This window comes from Bufo bufo, chromosome 1, assembly GCF_905171765.1.
Source record: "Bufo bufo chromosome 1, aBufBuf1.1, whole genome shotgun sequence".
Classification (NCBI taxonomy): domain Eukaryota; kingdom Metazoa; phylum Chordata; class Amphibia; order Anura; family Bufonidae; genus Bufo; species Bufo bufo.
The window spans coordinates 717,101,423-717,122,194 of NC_053389.1; the positions used below are offsets into that span (position 1 = coordinate 717,101,423).

The 20,772-nt window shown below is 48.5% G+C and overlaps 1 protein-coding gene and 1 non-coding gene across 2 annotated transcripts in view; one reads left to right on the plus strand and one right to left on the minus strand.

The window, feature by feature from the left end:
* Nucleotides 1-205: 205 nt before the first annotated feature.
* On the minus strand, nt 206-277 carry TRNAQ-CUG. The gene has a single exon. It is a non-coding gene; the product is annotated as a tRNA-Gln (tRNA).
* Nucleotides 278-718: 441 nt separating this feature from the next.
* RAB11A (RAB11A, member RAS oncogene family) overlaps nt 719-20,772 on the plus strand; it is a 36,574-nt gene continuing 16,520 nt past the window's right edge. The window contains exons 1-3 of the mRNA XM_040414289.1: nt 719-881; nt 7,502-7,697; nt 8,110-8,303. Of these exons, the coding sequence (XP_040270223.1) occupies nt 842-881; nt 7,502-7,697; nt 8,110-8,303 (430 nt within the window). The 5' untranslated portion in view covers nt 719-841. The remainder of the gene's footprint in view (nt 882-7,501; nt 7,698-8,109; nt 8,304-20,772) is intronic.

Here is a 20,772-nt window from a genome sequence, read left to right on the forward strand (position 1 = left end):
GGAGGCTGGGAGTAAAAAATTAAAATTGAAAAAACGGAAACACCCTCATATGAATGTGAGTGCACTGTAGCAGCCATTTAAAAAGAGAAAAAATAAATACATCAGTTCTAATGTCTAAGGACGATATTATCCCTTTAAGAATAATGCAGCTTGTATCTAGAATATTCTGTAGTTGGGAAGGTGTGTGAAAAAAAAAAAAAAAGCCAGGTTCCACCGAGATTTGAACTCGGATCGCTGGATTCAGAGTCCAGAGTGCTAACCATTACACCATGGAACCGCTCATAGCAGCAGCTGCCGCCGCTCTGCCTAAGACGTACACGTCAGCGCTCATCATCAGTCCTAGCACGCGCCTACTTCCTGCACTTTCCGTCTCCTTTGTGGAAGCCTCAGACAGCGCGTCCAGCGGAGCGGCTCATGTTTTATGCTCTGCCTGCAGTGTCATAGCGTCCTGCCTACACCCCGCCATACTGCAACACCTCCCGCAGAACAAAGCGCCGCCATTTTGCTCCTCTGGCAGCATTCCGTCACCGTCGCTGTGGCGGCCACTTTAGGCGACATATTTCATAAACTGTACATGTAAACGAATTGAACGCGCCATAATAAACGGGCAAAGGAAATGCTGTACGAGTACAAAGTCTAAGATAATGTCGGGCGGAGGTGTACCAAGATGGCGGCGCTTTGCTCCGTTGAACCCGGAAGTGCTGCATTCCTGTTTCCGGCTGGGACTGGGCGGAAGCGTTGTTCCTGTTTCAGGGAGGGGTTAGGTCACAGCCGGGCTTCCTGGAGATTTGTCGGTTGTTGCCGATAGCTGCAGATCCGGAGCACTACAAGAAGCGCCAGCATGGGAACCAGGGACGACGAATATGACTATCTCTTCAAAGGTAGAGGCGGGAGGGCCGCTGACAGCCGTGGGGGGAGCGCGGGTCGTAATGGCGTCGGCAATGGGGTGCAGGTGACGGATTCCTGGCGGCGGGGCATACATAGACGGAGGGAGTGTGGTGGATGGGGCGTGCGGAATAGGGGGTGACGGGAGCAGAATTGCGTCAGGGGGGATGGGGGGGTCCGGTAACCGGAGGGGGAGGATGCGGGCACCGGTGAGGAGAGCCGCAGCCCGGGCCGGGTGTCAGTTACATCACATACGGTGTAGATACGTGTCATACACGGAGATGGCACATTCATGTCAGGGCTCATGCACAGGACCGTATGGCTTTTTCAGTGTTTTGCGGCCCGTTTTGAACGGATCCGTTTGTTTCAGTTGTGTTCTGTTCCGTTTTTCCGTGTGACATATACAGTGATTACATGGAAAAAATAGGGCTGGGCATAAAATTTCCAATAGATGGTTTCCGCAAGAACGGATACGGAGTACATTTCGTATGTGTTCCGTTTTTTTTTTGCAGACCCATTGACTTGAATGGAGCCACGGAATGTGATTTGCGGGCAGTAATAGGATATGTTCTATCTTTTAATGCAAAAATCAATGGTTCAGTATAAGTAACGCATACTGAACGCAAAAAACGTTGGTGTACACGGATGGTCTGTTACATAGGACTGCTGCATTATCAAGTCAGGTAAATGACCAAGTGGGCTCTGCTACATCTGTACACAGTGCTCAGCATGTAGTGTCGGTGGAGCAGGCCGCAGCTGACTGCAGCATAGTAAGTCCTCCGTGCCGGGGGCTGCTGCTGCGGCGCTGCTTGTTAACCCTGTGTGATGCAGAGATGACTGTATAGTGGTTACAGGATGAATCAATCACTTCTGATGTAACGTCCTCCGCAGGCGGTTATTAACCCCTTCTCCGCTCAACCGCTGTGGTCAGACTACAACCCGCCACATGCTGGGGGCTGTAGTTGTGCAGTTGCTTGTGGTTTCAGGTCACTTCTATGAAGCAGTGCTCACAAAGTGGGCAGGACTACGACTCCCACCGGTAAGATCCTGCTGAGAGTCGGAGATACAAGTTGCAGACTGGTACACTTCACTTCCTGTCCCCGATAACACACCGCCGATGACCTTTCCCCGCGGCTTCCTCTCGGCCGGGATCACTTTGGTGAAATTCAGCCTTTCCCCGGGAGGTTTCCTCGCGTTCCACTTCCTGGTTTGGGAGTCGGACATTCTGTTATTTCCTGGGAGGACACGGAGGGGAGCTGATGGCTGATTATTACCAGGACCTCCGCCAGTCCAGTACCTGATGATGCTCTGCCTGGGAAGTGCCGTGTCGGCAGTACACGCCGACCACAGAGTGGAGAACCAGCCCGGTCGGCCTGTTGCTAGGCAGCCAAGTGGAGAATTATGGCGCCCGTCTAACAAGTATGGCGCTTTCACAGATCGCCAGGAAGCGTGAAGGGCTCTGAATGAATAATCCTTTGGTTTTCAGTGAAATCTCCTTGAAACGCTTTTTTCACACCTCCTGCATGTTTGTGCTTTACTTTAGGGACCCTGACACCACCTAGGCCTTCTAATCTGCATCTGGGTTTAACCTGTTGTTCCCAGTTATCGGCCATTTAAAGGGTTTGTTCAGGTTTAGAAAAACATGGCTGCTTTGTTCCAAAACCAGCCACACACCTGTCCGTGGGTTGTCCCTGGTCCGCTGAAGTGATGGCGCTTAGCTGTAATACCACGCGCAACCTGTGGACAGGGGTGGTGCTGGTTTTTTGGAAGGCAGCAGCCTCTTTTTCAAGTCCCTGGATAACCCCTTAAAGGGGTTGTCACTTCAGCAGATGGCATTCATTATGTAGAGAAAGTTACTACAAGGCACTTACTAATGTATTGTGATTTGTCCATATTGCTTCCTTTGCTGGCTGGATTCAGTTTTCTATCACATTATACGTTGCTCGTTTCCATGGTTATGACCACCCTGCAATCCATCAGCGGTGGTCGTGCTTGCACACTATAGGAAAAAGCGCCATCCTCTCTGGTGGTCGGCAGCTCACATGGGAACACATGCGCAGCAACTCTCGTAACCCCTGGAAACCAGCAGTGTATAATGTGATGGAAAAATGAATCCAGCCAGCAAAGGAGGCAATATGGACAATCACAATACATTAGTAAGTGCCTTGTATTAACTTTCTCTACATGGTAAATGCCATTTGCTGAATGAGACACTAATGTAGTTACTAAGAAAGTCCAGAAACATGTCTGCCCCAAGAACACTCCGTTATCTCGTGTGTCTTCAGGTCCGGGAACCTCCAGATGTGTATAATGGTGTCCTGTATTATAAGCTGCCATCTTTAGGTTGAGTGCCCCCAATTTTTTTGGGAGGGAAACACAAAGGTTTGTGCCCAGTCTAATGTAGTTACGTTTTCTGACTATCCTGTATATCCTGACATAATGTAAGCCTTACCTGTCATTCAGGTGATTTAAAGGGCCCTATACCTAAAGCTGCTGGAATGTATCTGGAAGTATGGCCGATGCGTCATGGGGGCAGACATTGTCCTGGACTTCCCGTTACTGATCTCATCCCTAGTCTGAAAGGGCGGACTACAGGGAATGCGGAGAGTAGAGTCATTAGGTGTAGTGTCCCTTTAATTTCCTGGTTAGTGAGTCCTTCAGGATCAGTGGCGGTGTAAAATGTGCTGATATCACCTCTAGTTCGGGAGGTTTTCCTGTCAGGGGACTTTGAGCCTTATGTGTTCAGGGTCAGTAGTCGGAGGACAGTTTGACCTCTCAGGAGTCAGGAATGTTGGGTGGGGTGAGCACAAGACTCCTCAATGGACCTCCCCCGGCTCCTGTTCTATACCGGTAGATGGATTGCAGTTAATATCGCTGGGAGACGCCATGTTTCTTCTGCACTGTTAATGTGTCTGTGACCCCTTCTTCAGTGCACGGAGGTGGTTAACCATAAACTCTTCATGGAGAACACGTTGGGCCTAGTGTATAGTCAGCGATGAGGTGCACTGCTCCATGCAGGAAGCGATGGTGGTCACACCCTGTATATAGCCGTAGTATAGACTGGACTCTTAAAGGGGACCTCCAAAATGATCACGCACAGGGCCAGCAACAAGGATCCCCTCCAGACTTAAGGGACTGTTTTAAAATAGTGATTTCAATGCGGAGAGACTACATATGGACCCAGGAGTCTGCATCTCCGTATCAGGGGGTGGGGGATGCTGATTGGCTAGATCAGGGGTCAGCAACCTCCGGCAACTACATCTCCCATCATGCACACTTGCTTGGCTGTTCTCTAAACTCCCACACGAGTGGAAGGAGCATGCTGGGAGTTGTAGTTTCACAACAGCTTGAGTGCTGAAGGTTGCTGACCCCTGGGCTAGACAGAAGTGATTTCCACTTTGCTGTAGTGTGTGTACTATATATACAGGCACCCTAATATATATATATATTAGTGCAAATAACCGGCAAGTGTAACCTATTTTATTATTTAAGCCCCTTTCTTGCAATTTAAGAATTTTCATTTTAACTCTCAAAACCCTTTGAAGTTATGCATCCACATCTTAAAGGAGTTATATGGGATTTTAAAAAAAACTGCGCCCCCCCCCCCCCCATCTACAGGTTGTGTCTGGTATTGCTGCACAGCTCCATTATAGTAGATTAGGCTGAGCAGCAGTACTACGTACGCCCTGTGGACAGGGGTGGCGCTGTTTTAGGAGGGGAGCAGACATATTCTTATATCTCTGGACAACACGACTTGACTGCACAGCCAAGCCGTAGAAGGATGAGCTGAAAAGGTCTGTAGATCTGATGGATGTAACCAGGCTGTTCAGGGGTCTGACACTTGGTGACAACACTTGTCGGAGCCTGTCTTGGCAGCCTAAAGGTTGTCAGGCAATTTTGCGACTAACAGATGAGGAAGAGCACCAGTGACGTGGAGGCTGGCAATTACTGGGGAATCTCTCCGTTTAGGCAATGTACTCCTTCCTGTTGGGTGTGTGGCCCTCGCTGTGATCCTATTCTATAGCACAGGGATCAGCAACCTCCAGCTGTTCTGAAACTACAACTCCCAGAATGCTCCATTCACTTCTATAGGAGTTGCAAGAGCAGCTGAGCCTGTGTGAATGCTGGGAATTTTAGTTTCACAGCAGCTGGGACGCTAAAGGTTGCTGACCCCCGGTATAGTATCTGTGAAGATACGACTAGAGCCCTGGGCCCATCGTAGTCACCCTGCACCCTTCTGTGTGGGTGTCATCACACGGTTACCACAGTGAGTCACGCAACACGCCCTGTGAAATCACCCAAGTCTTCAGTGCACCGCCGGCATATTGTGTCACACCTGCTGGCTCACGGCTGGAGATTGTGCCGCAAGCTACACTGCTCAGGGCAAAGGTGGCGTGTCCTTTCACCATTCGAGCTCTGGGAGGCGCCACCTTTTTCTTAGTTACAGGGCCGTGTACCATCCTTGTAGGAGACCCCCGCACACCTCTGTAGGTCTCGGCAATCATGACTTCCTCCCATTATTGAATGGAATGTCTGGCGCGTTTCACTGCTCTGTACACAGCGGGCAGTATCAGGAGACACACCCTGAGGGTCGGGAGCCCCCTCCAGAATGTCTTCACTTTTGTGGACCCTCGCCCTTATCTTCTCATCTGCCTTTGGGTGCTGCAGGGAATCCCGCTGTACAAAAGTCTGCTGCTCCTGCATACCTTTATGCTGAGTGTGTCCCAGGTTGGGGGAGGGGCGTGGGGATGAAAATTCCTCACTAAATCTACCCTGATAACCCCAAATATGCCGAGCAGCTTATCTTCTGCGTTTCCTCTGGGGCTCACGCTTGGACCTCTCAGCACCTGCAGGTCCACTGGATGCATCTGGAGAGGGTTCTGACAACTTAAGCCAGAGTTGTCAGAACTGTCATTAATTTGACCGATGCCTGCAGAATATTTATTAAAAGGTCTCCGGGATCATGGTAAATGTCCAAAATTAGGACGCACCAGGTCTGACTGGTCGGACTCCTTCTCTCCGGCTCCTAGCTGCACCCCTGACGTTACCCTTTGTTCTGAATAGGAGGCGGTTTGCCAGTTTTAAAGCTGCGGCACATGGGTCTGCCAGCGGGAGTGGTCAGTGCACTTCTCAATGGCAATTTGTGTGCTGGATACAGGTGTCCAGCCAGGTAAAGGTTAAATACCGCTGTATGGGCCGACATAGACCGCTCCCTAGCAGACGTCACCTTAGTAGGTTATTGGGAAGTGTCCCAAGAGTAGGGAGACCTGTCGGACGGGTGCACCTGGATGTATGCAGTGAATCATGAGCCGGAGCAATGGTTACTCACCATCAGGACGAAACGTTTCCCACGCTTCTACGTCTGCAAGACATTTACAGCAGTAGAAGTGAGCAGGCGTGACTGTGCATCGCCTCTAATCTTCCTGCGTGTACACCTAGGATATGGTGGGGTCCGACCTCCTGCGATCCTGAGAATGAAGGAAATGGGGCCTGCGGAACTGGGTGTCAGGAGCGCCACGGTGTCGGGAAAACGTCTTTTTTATTGTCTTGCACAACCCCTTTAAAGAGGACCTGTAACCTCTCCTGACGGCTCTGTTCTAGCTGCTCTTAGCTATTCCTATGATTTTGAGATACCATTCCTTAGTTATTCCTGCTAGAGGTTATGACTGAATTACTAGCAGTTTGCAGTGAAGGTCCGGCTGGGTGTTACCAGTTGGGGGGGTCACAATCTGACACTATCCAATCAGTGCCACCAGTGTTAGGGCTTGTTCACACGCACGTAAGGGCTCCGTGCCCGTGCTGTGGACCACAAATTGCAGCTGAATGGCATCCGTGATTTGTCTGTCTGCAAAGAGATAGAACAAGTTCCATCTTTTTGCGGAACGGAACACCACAGAAGCACTCCGTAGTGGTTCCGTGCTTCCGTTTCGCAACGCTTCTCCGGATTTGCGGACCCATTCAATTGAATGCACACGGCTGGTGACCCGTGTATTGTGGAACCGCCGTATGCGGTCCGCAGCACGGGCACAGAGCCCTTACATTCGTGTGAAAGAGCCCTTAGATTGCAGAGACCCCCCCCCCCCCCCCCCCCTTCCCAACTGGTAACACCCACCTGGACCTTCATTTCAAACTGCTAGTAATTCATTCATGACTTCTAGCAGGAATAATATAGGAATGGCACATAGTCCTAAGAATAGATGCTTCAGACTTATTACATGGGGAACACAGTGGTTGCTGAAAGAACCATGTCAGGAGAGGTGACGGCTTCTTTTTAAAGAGTTTCTCCAGTAATAATGACATTTACCAAGTGCCAGCAGCCTGCTCCACTATGGCTTCAGCAGTGACGCAACCGCTGTGGCCACGATGCAGTGGAGCATGTGACTATGCCCATGCTGTGCCGGATGTATACACAGCGGGGACCGGAGCAGCGGGTAGCAGGCAAGTATGAATCCTTAGTTTAGTGGGGCAGACCGCTGGCAATTGGTAAAATGTTATTACCGGAGAACCCCTTTAAGTATTGGAATCTGGAAATTATGTCTAGGGTGTTTTTTTTTTTTTTTTTTTTTTAATAGAACATGCATTTTTTGTTAACCCTTTTTTGTTCTCCTCTGTACAGTGGTGCTGATTGGAGATTCCGGAGTTGGAAAAAGTAACCTGCTGTCTCGATTCACTCGCAATGAGTTTAACTTAGAGAGTAAAAGTACCATCGGGGTGGAGTTTGCCACAAGAAGCATCCAGGTGGACGGTAAAACAATCAAAGCTCAGATTTGGGACACGGCTGGACAGGAACGATACCGCGCAATCACCTCAGCGTGAGTCATCCATATGTCATAGCGGGTACAGGGTAATGGTGATAGATCAAACATGTTTACGGGTGGGACCTCCTAGTGTAGAAAGAATCCACAGGGGGCAGGAAAGGATAGAGTAAGGGTACGGCCACACAGTGGAAATGCTGCAGATTCACTGCAAAGGGTGGAATCCGTGGCTGATAAACAGCATTTCCACACCAAAATCCGCATGACCCTCTGTGTGGCCGTTTCCTTTGTATTAAGGCAAATGGATGTTCTAGGAGGGTTAGTGCTCGTGGCCACCCACAGACCTCAGTGGGAGCTTCAGGTTGCCTTGTACCTTGAGGCTTTCTTGTTTGCACAGACTTTCACCCTGTAACAGGTGTCTGCTAGGTTCTTCTTCAGTCTTGTCTGACTTGTTGTCTTCTCCCAACAGATATTATCGAGGCGCTGTAGGTGCTTTGCTGGTGTATGATATTGCGAAGCACCTCACCTATGAGAATGTTGAAAGGTGGCTAAAGGAGTTGAGGGACCATGCAGACAACAACATAGTCATCATGCTGGTGGGCAACAAGAGCGACTTGCGTCACCTGAGAGCTGTGCCCACTGACGAAGCTCGAGCCTTTGCAGGTGATTATCTTTGTAACATGTTACTTGTAGTAGAAAGTAGTTATGCCATTATATTTCTACGGGCTCATGCACACAAATGTATTTTTTTTTCTTTCCGTTCCGTGTTTTTTTTTTTTTTTGCGGACAGTATACGGAACCATTCATTTCAACGGGTCCGCAAAAAACCAGAAGTTGCTCCATGTGCGTTCTGTTTCCGTATGTCCGTATTTCCTTTCCGCAAAAAAATAGAACATGTCCTATTATTGTCTGCATTACGGACAAGGATAGGACTGTTCTATTAGGGGCCAGCTGTTCTGTTCCGCACAATACGGAATGAACATGAACATCATCCGTATTCTTTGCGGATCTGTTTTTTGCGGACCGCAAAATACATACGGTCGTGTGCATGAGCCTTAAGGCTTATCAGATTTGGCAGAGAACAGCCTGCCGGAGTTCACCGGATCCGGCATAGCCGTTCACAGCCATACCCCATTGACTATAATGGGATCCATCTGGTTTCCTGCATGAGTGCTGGGTTTCAGCCAGACAGAAACTGCTACATGCATCTGTTCTTGTCCAGCTGAAGCCTGGCAATCATGCTGGAGGCTGACCGGATCCCATTATAGTCAATGGGGTCCAACGGTGAACGGCAGTATCAAATCTGGTGAACTCAAGATAAACGCGAGTGTGAAAGTAACCTAACCTATGAAGACGTGAATGTGAGGTTCGTATTTAGGAACCTTTATATGCTATTACCTAGGTCAGAGATCAGCAATCTCCGGCACTCCAGCTGTTCAGAAACTACAATTCCCAGGATGCTTAGTAGAACAGCAGAGCATGTTTGCATGCTGGGAGTTGTAGTTTCACAGGAGCTGGAATGCCAAAGGTTGCTGATCCCTGACGTAGGTACCTTGGTTAGACAGAATGTTTGCAGCCTTGTAACAGCTGTTTCTGTGTGTGTGGCATCGAGGACTTATCACTTCTGCTGATTACATACCATACAATACCTTTTTTTTATCTACAGTACAGTTCAGAAGTTTTTTTTTTTTATCTATTCGAGCAGTATATTTCATGTGTGCCCTGTCTGCAGAGCCTGCTGGCTTCCTGTTGAATGGCACAATGTACGGTAACTTGCATTTTACATAGATGTATTTATAGGCTCTGCGGCCCGTGCCTCCATGTAAATGCTCGGTTCAGTCATGCATAGCATTGTGCTTTATACATGACATGTGGCTTCACTTGCTGTTGGCCGTATATATAATCCTATTCTTCTATCTATGACTTTACAACTGAAGATCATTATGTGAATCTATAGGACATTTGAATCAAAGCCACTTACAAACCCGACATCCCCAGTGGTCCCAGTGTACTGTATCGGGTATAGACTGATACTGCCGGCTGCTGTAGGTTCCACCAATTGACTGTAAAGGGGTTCGGCCATGTTATTCAAGCTGAGTTTTGGCCAGACCAAAAAAAAAAAAAACGCCTCAAGTAGCGTTTTAGGTCCAAGCAATACCCAGCATGTGTGCCGGAACATGGCCAGAAGGCTGCCCTGGACCGTCAATGGGAGCATATAGTAGCTGGCAGTATGCCATGGTCAGGCACCCAATGCCATCCCTCATGCCGCAATCAGTCTCCCTTGCCATCAGTCCCACTCCCCAGCGCCATGAGCCCCTCCCCCCCCATACTATGTGTCCCCAGCGACAGTGCCATCAGCCATAAAGATTAGTTCCCCCATCCCATGCCATCAGTCTCCATACCTCAGCGCCAAGAAGCCCCCAAACCCCCCCCCACCCCCATAATCAGAGTAAGGGTCCATTCACACGTCCGCAAGTGTTTTGCGTTCCGCATTTTGCGCACCGCACATTACCGGCACTTTAAATAGAAATGCCTTTTCTTGTCTTTGTCTGCGGACAAGAATAGGACATGTTCTATTTTTTTGCAAAACGGAAGTGCGGATTGAAAAATGAATGGGTCCGGATCTGTTCCGCAGCGTTGTAGTACTCAAATAAAATACTATACTTACCTTTCCTACTAGGGGCGCTGCATATTCCCACAATGCACTGGGACCTGATGTCACACAGCATCAGGTCATAGTGCGCATTTAGTTGCACTGTGTCTTGACGATGTGTGTTTGCCAGGACAGTGCAGTGCGGTGCCGATGGGAGACCACAGAGCGGTGAGTAATAGCAAGCGCTTCACTCACTCTCCATGGTCACAAATCCTTGATTAAAAAAAAAAAAAAATTTGCATTGAGGTTTTTTTGTTTTTTTTGTCTATTGATTTGAGTAACTGTTTCAGCAGTCCTAGCAGCAATTACCGGTAATCATGGGTATTCCCATTTTGCATTATTCAATGCTGAGCAGCTCTTGTTTGTGTACATATTTTGCCAATTAGTTCTATCTGAGTGACGATCCCCTTTTCTTCTGAAAGACACTGGTAATATAGTGTAGTCTCCACTGTGTACAGATTACTAATTATTCCTAGCACTGTCTTTGTTCATTTTCTATGGGCTGGTAATTTGGGGTGAAAAATGCTTGTTGCCGATCATTGCCCCATGTAAACAATGATGCCTAACGTGCAAACACTCATTACTTACAACAAATGAAAACTGCATGAGGATGAACAATGGTGACTTAGATGATTGCCTCTTGTAAACAGCACTCGGCGAGCAACGATCGACATGCTGTATCTTTGATCAGCGCTCATTAACTAGCAGAAATCTGCACATGTAGAAGGACCTGTATTCTGTCATCAGTATGAGAACTGGACACCTTTTTAAAAGGTTTTCCAAGACTTTAATAGTGACCCCCCCCCCCCCACTAGCAGATACTGACGACTAGGGATGAGCAAATTGACTTCGGATGAAACTTCCGAAGTCGATTCGCATAAAACTTCGTTCCAATACTGTACGGAGCAGGAGAATATAATGTATTGGCGCCGATGAGCCGAAGTTATTGCTTTGCGAAGTCTCTCGAGACTTCGGGTAATTCATAAATTAATTTGTATTGTAAAAAAACATTTTCCGAACTCTGGTTCGGTTGCAAGGTACCACTGTATATTCGGCTCATAGGAGCCAATATATTCTAATACTGTACAAAGCTCCTGCTCCGTATATCCGAAGTCGATTTGCTCAGCCCTAATGTCGACCGATCCGGAAGATAGGTCATCAGTATTAAAGTCCTAGAAAACCCTTTTAAGTCCCCTTTACACGGGGCAATTATTGAGGAGGAGCGTTCCTTAGGAATACTCCATCCCAATAATTGCCCTGTCTAAAGGTGCTGGCGATGAGCAAGCAAACGCTCGTTCATCAGGTGAAAGCATTGCTACTGCAGCCACCTAAATTATCGGTTCTGGAAGGCAGATCGTGCTGCCTAAACCTTTGTCTGCTGCCCAGAAACAGTGATTCGCTATGGGGATGAGCAGTCGCAACAGCGATCCTTTTTCTCCATACAGGGGAGGTGAGTGCTACATGTAAACACAGCTCTTGCCTCTTCTGATGGGCAGGCCATTATCTGGAACGAATGTTTTGTTCCTGATAATTGCCTGTTTAATCAGCCTGTGTAAAGGGGCATTTGAGTACAGCATCAGTTTTGGAACAGTAATTTGTAAGGTCACACCTATTACTTTATTACTTGATAAGATGACATTTAGAAGTTTAGCTGTGGAAAAGTCATTTCTCATCTGTATCATTGGGGGACACAGGCTTGACCATGGGAATAGCTGTTGCCACTAGGAGGCGGACACTAAGCACAAGTGTGAGCTCCTCCCTTTCAGCTATACCCTTCCTACAAGGACTAAGCTAAATCCGTTTTAGCTTAGTGTCTGTAGGAGGCAGACCTCCCTGCTTTGCAGGTCTGCTAATTTTTCTTTTCTTCTTTTTTTTTTCTTGTAGCTGTATTTCAGGCAGTCCTAGCTGCCTGCACTCCCACCCAGGAGATGGGAGACCAGGGGGTCCCCAAGCCCGCTGCTCCTTCCCGGTCTCCAGAAGTCAAGGACCAGAGGTTTCTAAAGCCTCTGCATCCCACCAGCCTTCGGATCACCTCTGTTCCGGTGTAGCAGCCCTCCCCAAGGGGCCGCACACCGAAGGTGGTGATCCGGCTGGAGCCAATGGGGCGCAGAAGACGCCGGATGGAGGCCGAAGGACTCTTTAGCAGGGACTGCAGAAGGGTCGGGCGTGCGCTTATCCGAAGTTTCGCTGGGGACTGACTCCATTTTGGGGGCGGGGCATGAAGTTCTCCCCGCTCCCCCTCCTTCAGTTGTATCCTGGGATGAATCTTGGCGCCTTTTCTCCACATCCTGTTTCAAATGCACCTCGGCAGGACTCTGGATCAAGGCACCTCTGGACAAGCTAGTATGAGGGCCGCAGGCCGGGTAAGCTCTGTCTCCCCTTCCTACAGGGTTTAACCTACCCCCCCATCCCCCTCATCCTCCTACCTTTTACTACAGGGTACTCATTAGGTCTGAGACCAGGCCCCAAAGCAGACGGTCACTTCTGTGCACCATTTTACTTGTGCTTCTTGTCCCTCAAAATTTCCATCCAGTCAGTTAGATCCCCTCTGCTCTTCGTGCTCTGCTCCACTGCCAAGTGGCTTTGCCCCTGACCCAGTCGCCCCTACTGCCCAGCCTTTGGTAGAGCCAGAGTGGGCGTGCTCCCTGTCAAAGATGGTACAGGACATCTCCCATACCAACAAAGCCATTGTGGGAATACTGGGGCGTTTGTCCGCAATGCCGTCCTCTGACCAGTCCGACTCTGGGGATCCTAGGGCTCATTCCCATCGCGGCCGTCCCGCTAAATGGCCAGACCATCCTCCCCCAAAGGGTGTCTGCGTTTCCCATTTCTTCTGCCTCTCCGCCACCTCCTAGAGTGTCTCACTCCGACGTGTCCTCCTTGGACGAGGCATGTTCCTGCTGTCCTCCATGGTGGACAATCTCATTACAGCGGTTATAGAGACCTTACAGGTTGAGGACCCCGCACCCTCATTGACCGTCTCAGGTTTTTCTTTTAGGAGGTCCCATCGCTCGCCAAATGTTTCCCCCAACCACCAGGATTTTGATTCCTCTTTTTCCAAGGAGTGGAATTTTTCTGATAGACGTTTTGCCTTGCCCAAACTCTTAGACGTCCTTTATCCATTTCCGGGGGGTCTGACTAAGAAGTGGTCCTCCTCACATACAGTTGACCCGCCAGTATCCTGCTTGGCAAAACATGCCACTTTGCCGATGCGGGGATAAAAAATTGGAATCTTTCACAAAATCTGAAGCAGTGGGCACAGCACTGCGACCGGTTTTTGCCTCTACATGGGTGAGCAAAGCTATGGGTGCGTAGGCACATAATCTACGTCAGGGTCTCTCCTCGGGAAAACTTTCTGACATTGCCCTGCAGCTCTCCCATGCCAGTGTGTATATTTGTGAGGCCTCTCTGGATGCAGCCAGGCTTATGGCCCGCTCGTCAGCCCTTTTGGTGGCTATTTGCCATACCCTATGGCTCTCCTGCTGGGCGGCAGATAATGCTTCAAAGCAGACCCTAACGGCCCTCCCCCTTTCCGGCAGCAGATTTTTTAGCAAACGCCTGGACGAGATAATTTCTGATGCTACAGGTGATAAGAGCACCCATTTACCACAGAACAGGGTTTGTTTCAACAAGTCAAAAAAGCGTGAAAACCTATTTTTCACCCCTTTCGGATTTTTTCCAGCCCCAAGTGGTCAACCGACAAGTCTGCCCCGGATCAGAAGCGCAAGCCGTTCCTTCAATCCTCGCCCTTCCTGGCATCCCTGTCAACCGGGCTCCAAGTCCTATAACTCCAAGACCTCCTCTGCATGACGTGCAGCTTCCAGCGCCCTCCGATCGGGTGGGTGTACCGGCTATATCTGTTTTGTCATGTTTGGTTGGCTCACGTCTCGGATGCCTGAGTGAGAGAGGTCATCGCAGAGGGTTACAAGCTGGAATTCAGGTCCTCCCCTCTGTCCCGCTTTTGCTCTTTCCTTCCTCTCCGTTGGACGGTGCAGACAACGGACGCAAACCTCTGGGGTTGGGAAATCTATCCGTTCAATGTGTGTGATCACGCGAGGAGCGCTACCTCCCAATCAACATTCTGGAATTGAGTGATTCGTCTCTCTGCTGCATTGGACCGACCATCTCCGGGGATGTCCACTTCGAGTTCAGTCCGACAACTCCACGGCTGTGGCGTACCTCAATCACCAGGGCGGCACCCGGAACCTGGCAGCCATAGCTCTGATTCTCAGCTGGGCGGAGAGACATGTTCCAGCACTCTCGGCCTTTCACATCCCCAGCGTCCACTGGATTGCCAACTTCCTCAGCCGGGAGCATCTCGATCCCGTCGAATAGGCTCTTCACCTGCAAGTTTCTCTAGCCATCAGCGAGCGATGGGGTCGGCCAGGCGTGGATCTCATGGCCTCCCGCTTCAACCACAAGGTTGAGAACCTTATTGCGCGGTCCAGGGATCCCATGTGATTCCGTGGAGTCGGTTCACATTTCCTTACCTGTTCCCTCCTCTTCCTCTGATTCCACGTCTCCTCTGGAAGATCAGGTCCGAAGGTCTTCCCCTCATTCTCGTGGCCCCCGATTGGCCACGCCGAGTGTGGCACGCATCTCTAGTCACCCTCCTCGCTGACTAACCCTGGGGTCTTCCTCTTTGGGAGGACCTCTTGTCACAGGGACCGATCTTCCACCCAAATTTAGGGTCTCTACATTTGTACTAAGGGCTCGGGGGTTTCTTGGGTGCTGTTGTCCAGACCATGATTTGTGTCAGAAAGCCGTAGTCTTCCTGAATCTACCACCGGACCTGGAAGTCCTACTTTAGTGGGTGCGAGCGTCACCAGCTGTCTCCCATTCGTTTCGCGTTGCCGAGACTTTTGTTTTTTCTGCAGTCGGACATGGACTTGGGGCTGGCTCTCAGCTCCCTCAAAGGGCAAATTTCGGCTCTTTTCATTCTTTTTCTGTGGTTCGGACTTTTCTGCAGTGGGTTGCGCACGCTGCACCCCCTTTCAGTCCTCTGTTGAATCCTTGGAATCTTAATCTAGTGCTCAGCGCTCTCCAGTCTTCACCACCGTTTGAGCCTTTGCAGCAGGTGTCGCTTTGCTTCCTGTCCTACAAGGTGGCCTTTTTTATGGCAAGCACTTCCATCCGTAGGGTGTCGGAACTCGTGGCTCTTTCCTGTCGGTCGCCCTTCCTGATCCTCCTTCAGGACAAAGTAATCCTTCGCCCTGTTGAGTCCTTCCTTCTGAATGTTGTCTGCATTCCATCTCAATGAAGAGATCATTTTCTCATAATTTTGTCCTGACCCGTCTCATCTTCCTGAGCAGTCGCTCCACACTCAGGATTTGGTTGGAGCCGTTCGCATCTATCTGACCCAGACGTCATCTTTCCGGAGGACGGATTCCCTATTCGTCATTCCAGAGAGCCTGAGACGAGGGCTCGCTGCGTCTAGAACTTCCATTTCCCGATGGATTCGTTTGGCCATTGCAGAAGCGTACTGCGTCATTGACCGGGCCCCACCCTTGCGGGTTACTGCTCATTTGGCTAGGGCAGTGGGGCCCTCTTGAGCAGTGCATCATGGGGCTTCGGCCCTTTAGGTATGCAAGGCAGCTACCTTGTTCGTCTTTGCATACCTTTTCCAAATGTTAGAGTACACACCTTTGCGTCTTCTGACGCTCCTCTGGGGCGTGGTTTTGCAGACAGCGGTTCTCTGATTGGCCGGAGGGTTCTTGTTTATGCCCACCCTTGGGACTGCTCTGTAGTGTCCCATGGTCAACTCTGTGTCCCCCAATGATACGGATGAGAAAACTAGATTTTTGTACTTACCGTAAAATCTGTTTCTCCGCAAAAGTGACTCAGCGCTGGTGCACTGAAAGGGAACGTGTCATCAGAAAATGACCTATTGTTTACATCGTATTTTTATGTTTAACATTTTTAAATTTAATTTTTTTTTTGATGGTTCTTTATCCTGCAGTTTGCGCACTGGCCTCTAAGCCCAATAATAAGCGCCACTTCTTGGTCTGTACATAATGCTGTCAGTGTTATACAATACATTCCAGAAATCAATATAATGCTATGCCATCCTATGAGAGCTAGGTAGGTCAGGACGGGAGCTCTCACAGACACGCTGCAAGTTCAATGCAGTGAACTCGCTCGTGTGAAACCAGCCTAAGAGGTTGTCTGACAGATTTCACATTGAGGGTAACTGAACAGAATATATAGGAGATACTGAATACACGTTTTTAATAAAACCCAATTACAAATTTTTTTTTAGCCAAACTATGTACATTTTAATAAAAAATGGCCGAAAGGTGTCCACAGGCTTTAAATAGTTTTGTGGCCAATAATTTTTTCTAGATAAAGGCTGACAACGCTGTAATATAATACAGTAAGTCATACCTCTCCATTTCTCATGACGCTGCAGTTACAACAATTTCTGGTCTCTCTAGAAACACAGGAAAAATGACTGCTTAGTCAATCACTGTCCGCAGTGGTGACCCAACTGTTTTCCTGTGTGTCTAGTGGGTCCAGGAAGTAGAGACTGGCAGGGCGGTAGGAAGCTCACCGCTCTAAACTTAAAAAAAATTAATAATAAAAAAAAACGGTCCAGGCAACCCTTTAACCTAATGGCACCAGTTTGTCTGCTCTCTCTTTAAAGGAGTTGTCTCATCTCAGACAACAGGGTCATACTGCTAGGATATGCCCCCATTGTCTTATTGGTGCGGGTCCCACCGATAGGATCCGAACCTATATCTGGAACGGAGCCCCGCAAAGTGGTGTCTGGAGGACTCCGGCCAGTTTGTTCTGCATTTTGGGTCACTACTGCGGACAGTGATTGACTAAGCAGTAATTTTTCCTGTGTTTCTAGAGAGACCTGAGAAATGGAGAGGTATGACTTACTGTATTATATTACAGCGTTGTCAGCCTTTATCTAGAAAAAATTATTGGCCACAAAACTATTTTAAGGCTGTGGACACCTTTTGCGGACCACAAAATGAATACACCTATGTGAATGCCCCCTTAGGGTATGTTTCCTGCTCTTTGATTGCTCCTCTCTTATCTGAGCAGTCTGTTAGCACATTCATTTAGGTGTGTAGCAGTGTTATTTGGGAACGGTATGTCATTTTTATTTATGCACAGTATGGTGGAATAACCCCTCTTTTCTTCATTCTCTTAGGGTACTTTCACACTAGCGTTTTTCTTTTCCGGCACGGAGTTCCGAATACCGGAAAAGAACTGATCAGTTTTATCCCCATGCATTCCGAATGCAGAGCAATCCGTTCAGGATGTCTTCAGTTCAGTCATTTTGACTGTTAGGACGGAGATTATACCGCAGCATGCTACGGTTTTATCTCCGGCCAAAGAAACTGAACACTTGCCTGAATGCCGGATCTGGCATTTTTTTCCCCATAGGAATGTATTAGTGCCGGATCCGGCATTCAAAATACCGCAATGCCGGATCAGTCCTTCCGGTCAAAATGTGAAAAAAATATAGAACGGATCCGTTTCTCCGGATGACAAACGGAGAGACGGATCCTTTATTGCAATGCATTTGTAAGACTGATCCGGCAGGCAGTAACTTTGAAGGAACTGCTTGCCGGATCACTCTGCCGCAAGTGTGAAACTAGCCTTACAAAGAGAAAGTGCTGGAAAGCCTGATCTGAGGGTGGTACTTCCGTTTTCTGCTATGGCAGATATGGACGGCCTCGTATCAGATTTTCCTTTGTTTGATCTGGTAGGTAGCCAGCCAGTAAGTGCTTGGCAAAGAGTGGGCTTAGACCAGGGTGAATAAAGAACACGCAGTATACACTGAACAATGGTGTCACTCAGGCTGACTGGTGTTGAGAGAAATGGTTGTGAGCAGATAGTGATGGCTTTATTTGATAGCCTGGTGAGTGTCATGTACTCTGTTAGGGCCATATTCATATTTTTTATTTTTTTTTATCCTCTTTTTATTTTGTTTATCAACACCAAAAAGCATATAAGTACATATACACAAGATCTTTAGAAAAGTCAGAACCAGTGCAACTGGTCAAATAGATCTATACATCGTGAATCACAAATATGACCTATAGCAAAATCAGGAATAAGGGTCATCCGACCTAACTTATCACCCATTGTGAATCTTGCGATTTCTGATACATTCTTGATTCCAAGATCTGAGCATGTCAAACATCAACAGAAAGGAAAGAGTCGAACATGTTCACGTCATAATCAAACCTGACATAAGCATTAATCAAGATACTGCTGAATGCAATATCTAACGTCACACATTATTCTCCTATTTAGATACCAACAGAATGGTGTAGTAGGAAAGAGCAGTTTGACCTATGACTTGCCTGTTCCCAAGGTTCTAGCAAACCATTAAACCATAATTTCTAATCAGACGGCCCTTGATCACTCTGATCAGAGTGAGTGTCCTTCCTCTGCTGTACTCCGATATGTGTCAACCATGGTTGCCAAGTGTTTAGGAAACCTTGTCTGTTATGAGTCTCCCAACTTGCCAACGCCTCCATTCTGCACAGGTGGTTAATTTTCTCGTACCACATGGATACGCTTGGCGGGTCGGGAGATCTCCACAGCGCTGGGATGAGTATCTTGGCTGCTATAATCATATGTGTCTAAGTTATTTTTATGGGGAGTGAAGTTGCCTTCGGGTTTCCATACAATACTAGTGGGGCAGTGAGTGTTAAGTGACCTGGGCAAATCTTATTAATGTCCTCAACGGTGCCCCAAAACTGCATGATTTTCGGACAGGACCCGGTTAATCTATGTCCTTCCTTAGATTTAATTACCGGGATAAAGGATTTATTTCTCTGAGACTTAAACAGGTTCGACATTAATTTGGAACCTTTGTCTCCATGTGAGTAATACTTAAAACACAATGCCTGAAGTATTTTAGCAGATTTAACATTCAGTTTATCCTTTAGTTGAGATCTAAGGGTTTTTAGCCGATTCAGTACCTCGGCAGTCTGGGTTGCTTTGTGTATTTTTTCTAAAGTGGAAATTTGCAAGAGCAGGGAATCTATAATCTGGGTCCTTTGTCGTTTTGACTTTGGATCCTAAGCTGATAAATTCTCCCCTAACTACCGCCTTGTGGGCTTCCCACAAAATCGGGTTTGTAATCTGGGGGATCTCATTCAGACTAAAGAAATCTAAGAGTACCTTATTAACACGTTCCCTATGCGCAATCTCCTCTAACAAAGTGGTGTTCAACCTCCAGGACCAAGACTTCCTGGGCATTAGGGGTGGGCGATATGGCCAAAAATCTATATTGCGATATAATTTTAAGCACGTGCTATATATATCTATCTATATCGCGATATATTGTTTTCTATATTTGGGGGGGGGGGGTGTTTAAACTTTTTTTTTTTTTTTTTTTTTTTTTACTTAATAACTATTAGCCTCCTTAAAGAGGACCTTTTCACTACTGTACACAGCTATAGCCTGGATATGAGCTGTGCGCTGCGATTGGCCAGCGCTGCAGCAAGGGACACGCCTTATACAAAAAAATCAGTCAGAGGGAGCGCAGACACCGGAGCCTATACCGGGCGAACGGAGCGGTGCCCAGACATACTAGTAAGTGCAGGGGGACCCCTGGGCGCCGCTCTGCCCACTGATATAGTTAGTTTTTAATTTGTACAGTAGTGAAAGGTCCTCTTTAAGGGCTAGAACCCTTGTCATATTCACCTTAATAGAGCTCTATTAGGGTGAATAGGACTTTACACTCTCCCTGCTGCCCTGTGCTTTGTGCATACAACAGCAGGGAGCTGACCATGGCAGCCAGTCTCTGATCCGCCCCCCAGCCTCTCCCTCTTATCAGCCCCCTCTGGTAACTCAAACTCACCCATCTCCCCTCGCTCCCCAGTATTAATCATTGGTGGCAGTGGCCACAGGGTCCCCCTCATCATTGGTGGCAGTGGGCAGTTCCGATCGGAGTCCCAGCAGTGTAATGCTGGGGCTCCGATCGGTTACCATGGCAGCCAGGAGTCACGCTACTGAAGTCCTGGCTGCCATGGTATGTTAGTGAGCAGCATTATACGCACTTGCGCCGTGGCCGCTGGGCGCTCCTTCTCATAGGTCTGTGCGGCGCATTGCTAATGCTATATGCATTAGCAATGCGCCGCACAGACAGAAGGAGCGACCGGCGGCCACAGCGCACGTGAGTATAATGCTGCTCACTAACATACCATGGCAGCCAGGACTTCAGTAGCGTGACTCCTGGCTGTCATGGTAACCGATCGGAGCCCCAGCATTACACTGCTGGGACTCCGATCGGAACTGCCACCAATGATGGAGGGGGGGGGGGGCCCTGTGGCAACTGACCTCTGATAGGACGCTGTGATCCGCACGATTAACCCCTCAACTGAGGGGTTAATTGCGGCGGATCGCAGCGTGCAGTCATAGGGGCCGGTGTTCTGCCACTTTTCTATACCCGGACCAAAGTCTATACCCGAAAGTGATGTAGCTGCGTTGGAATCAGCTGGAGGAGGG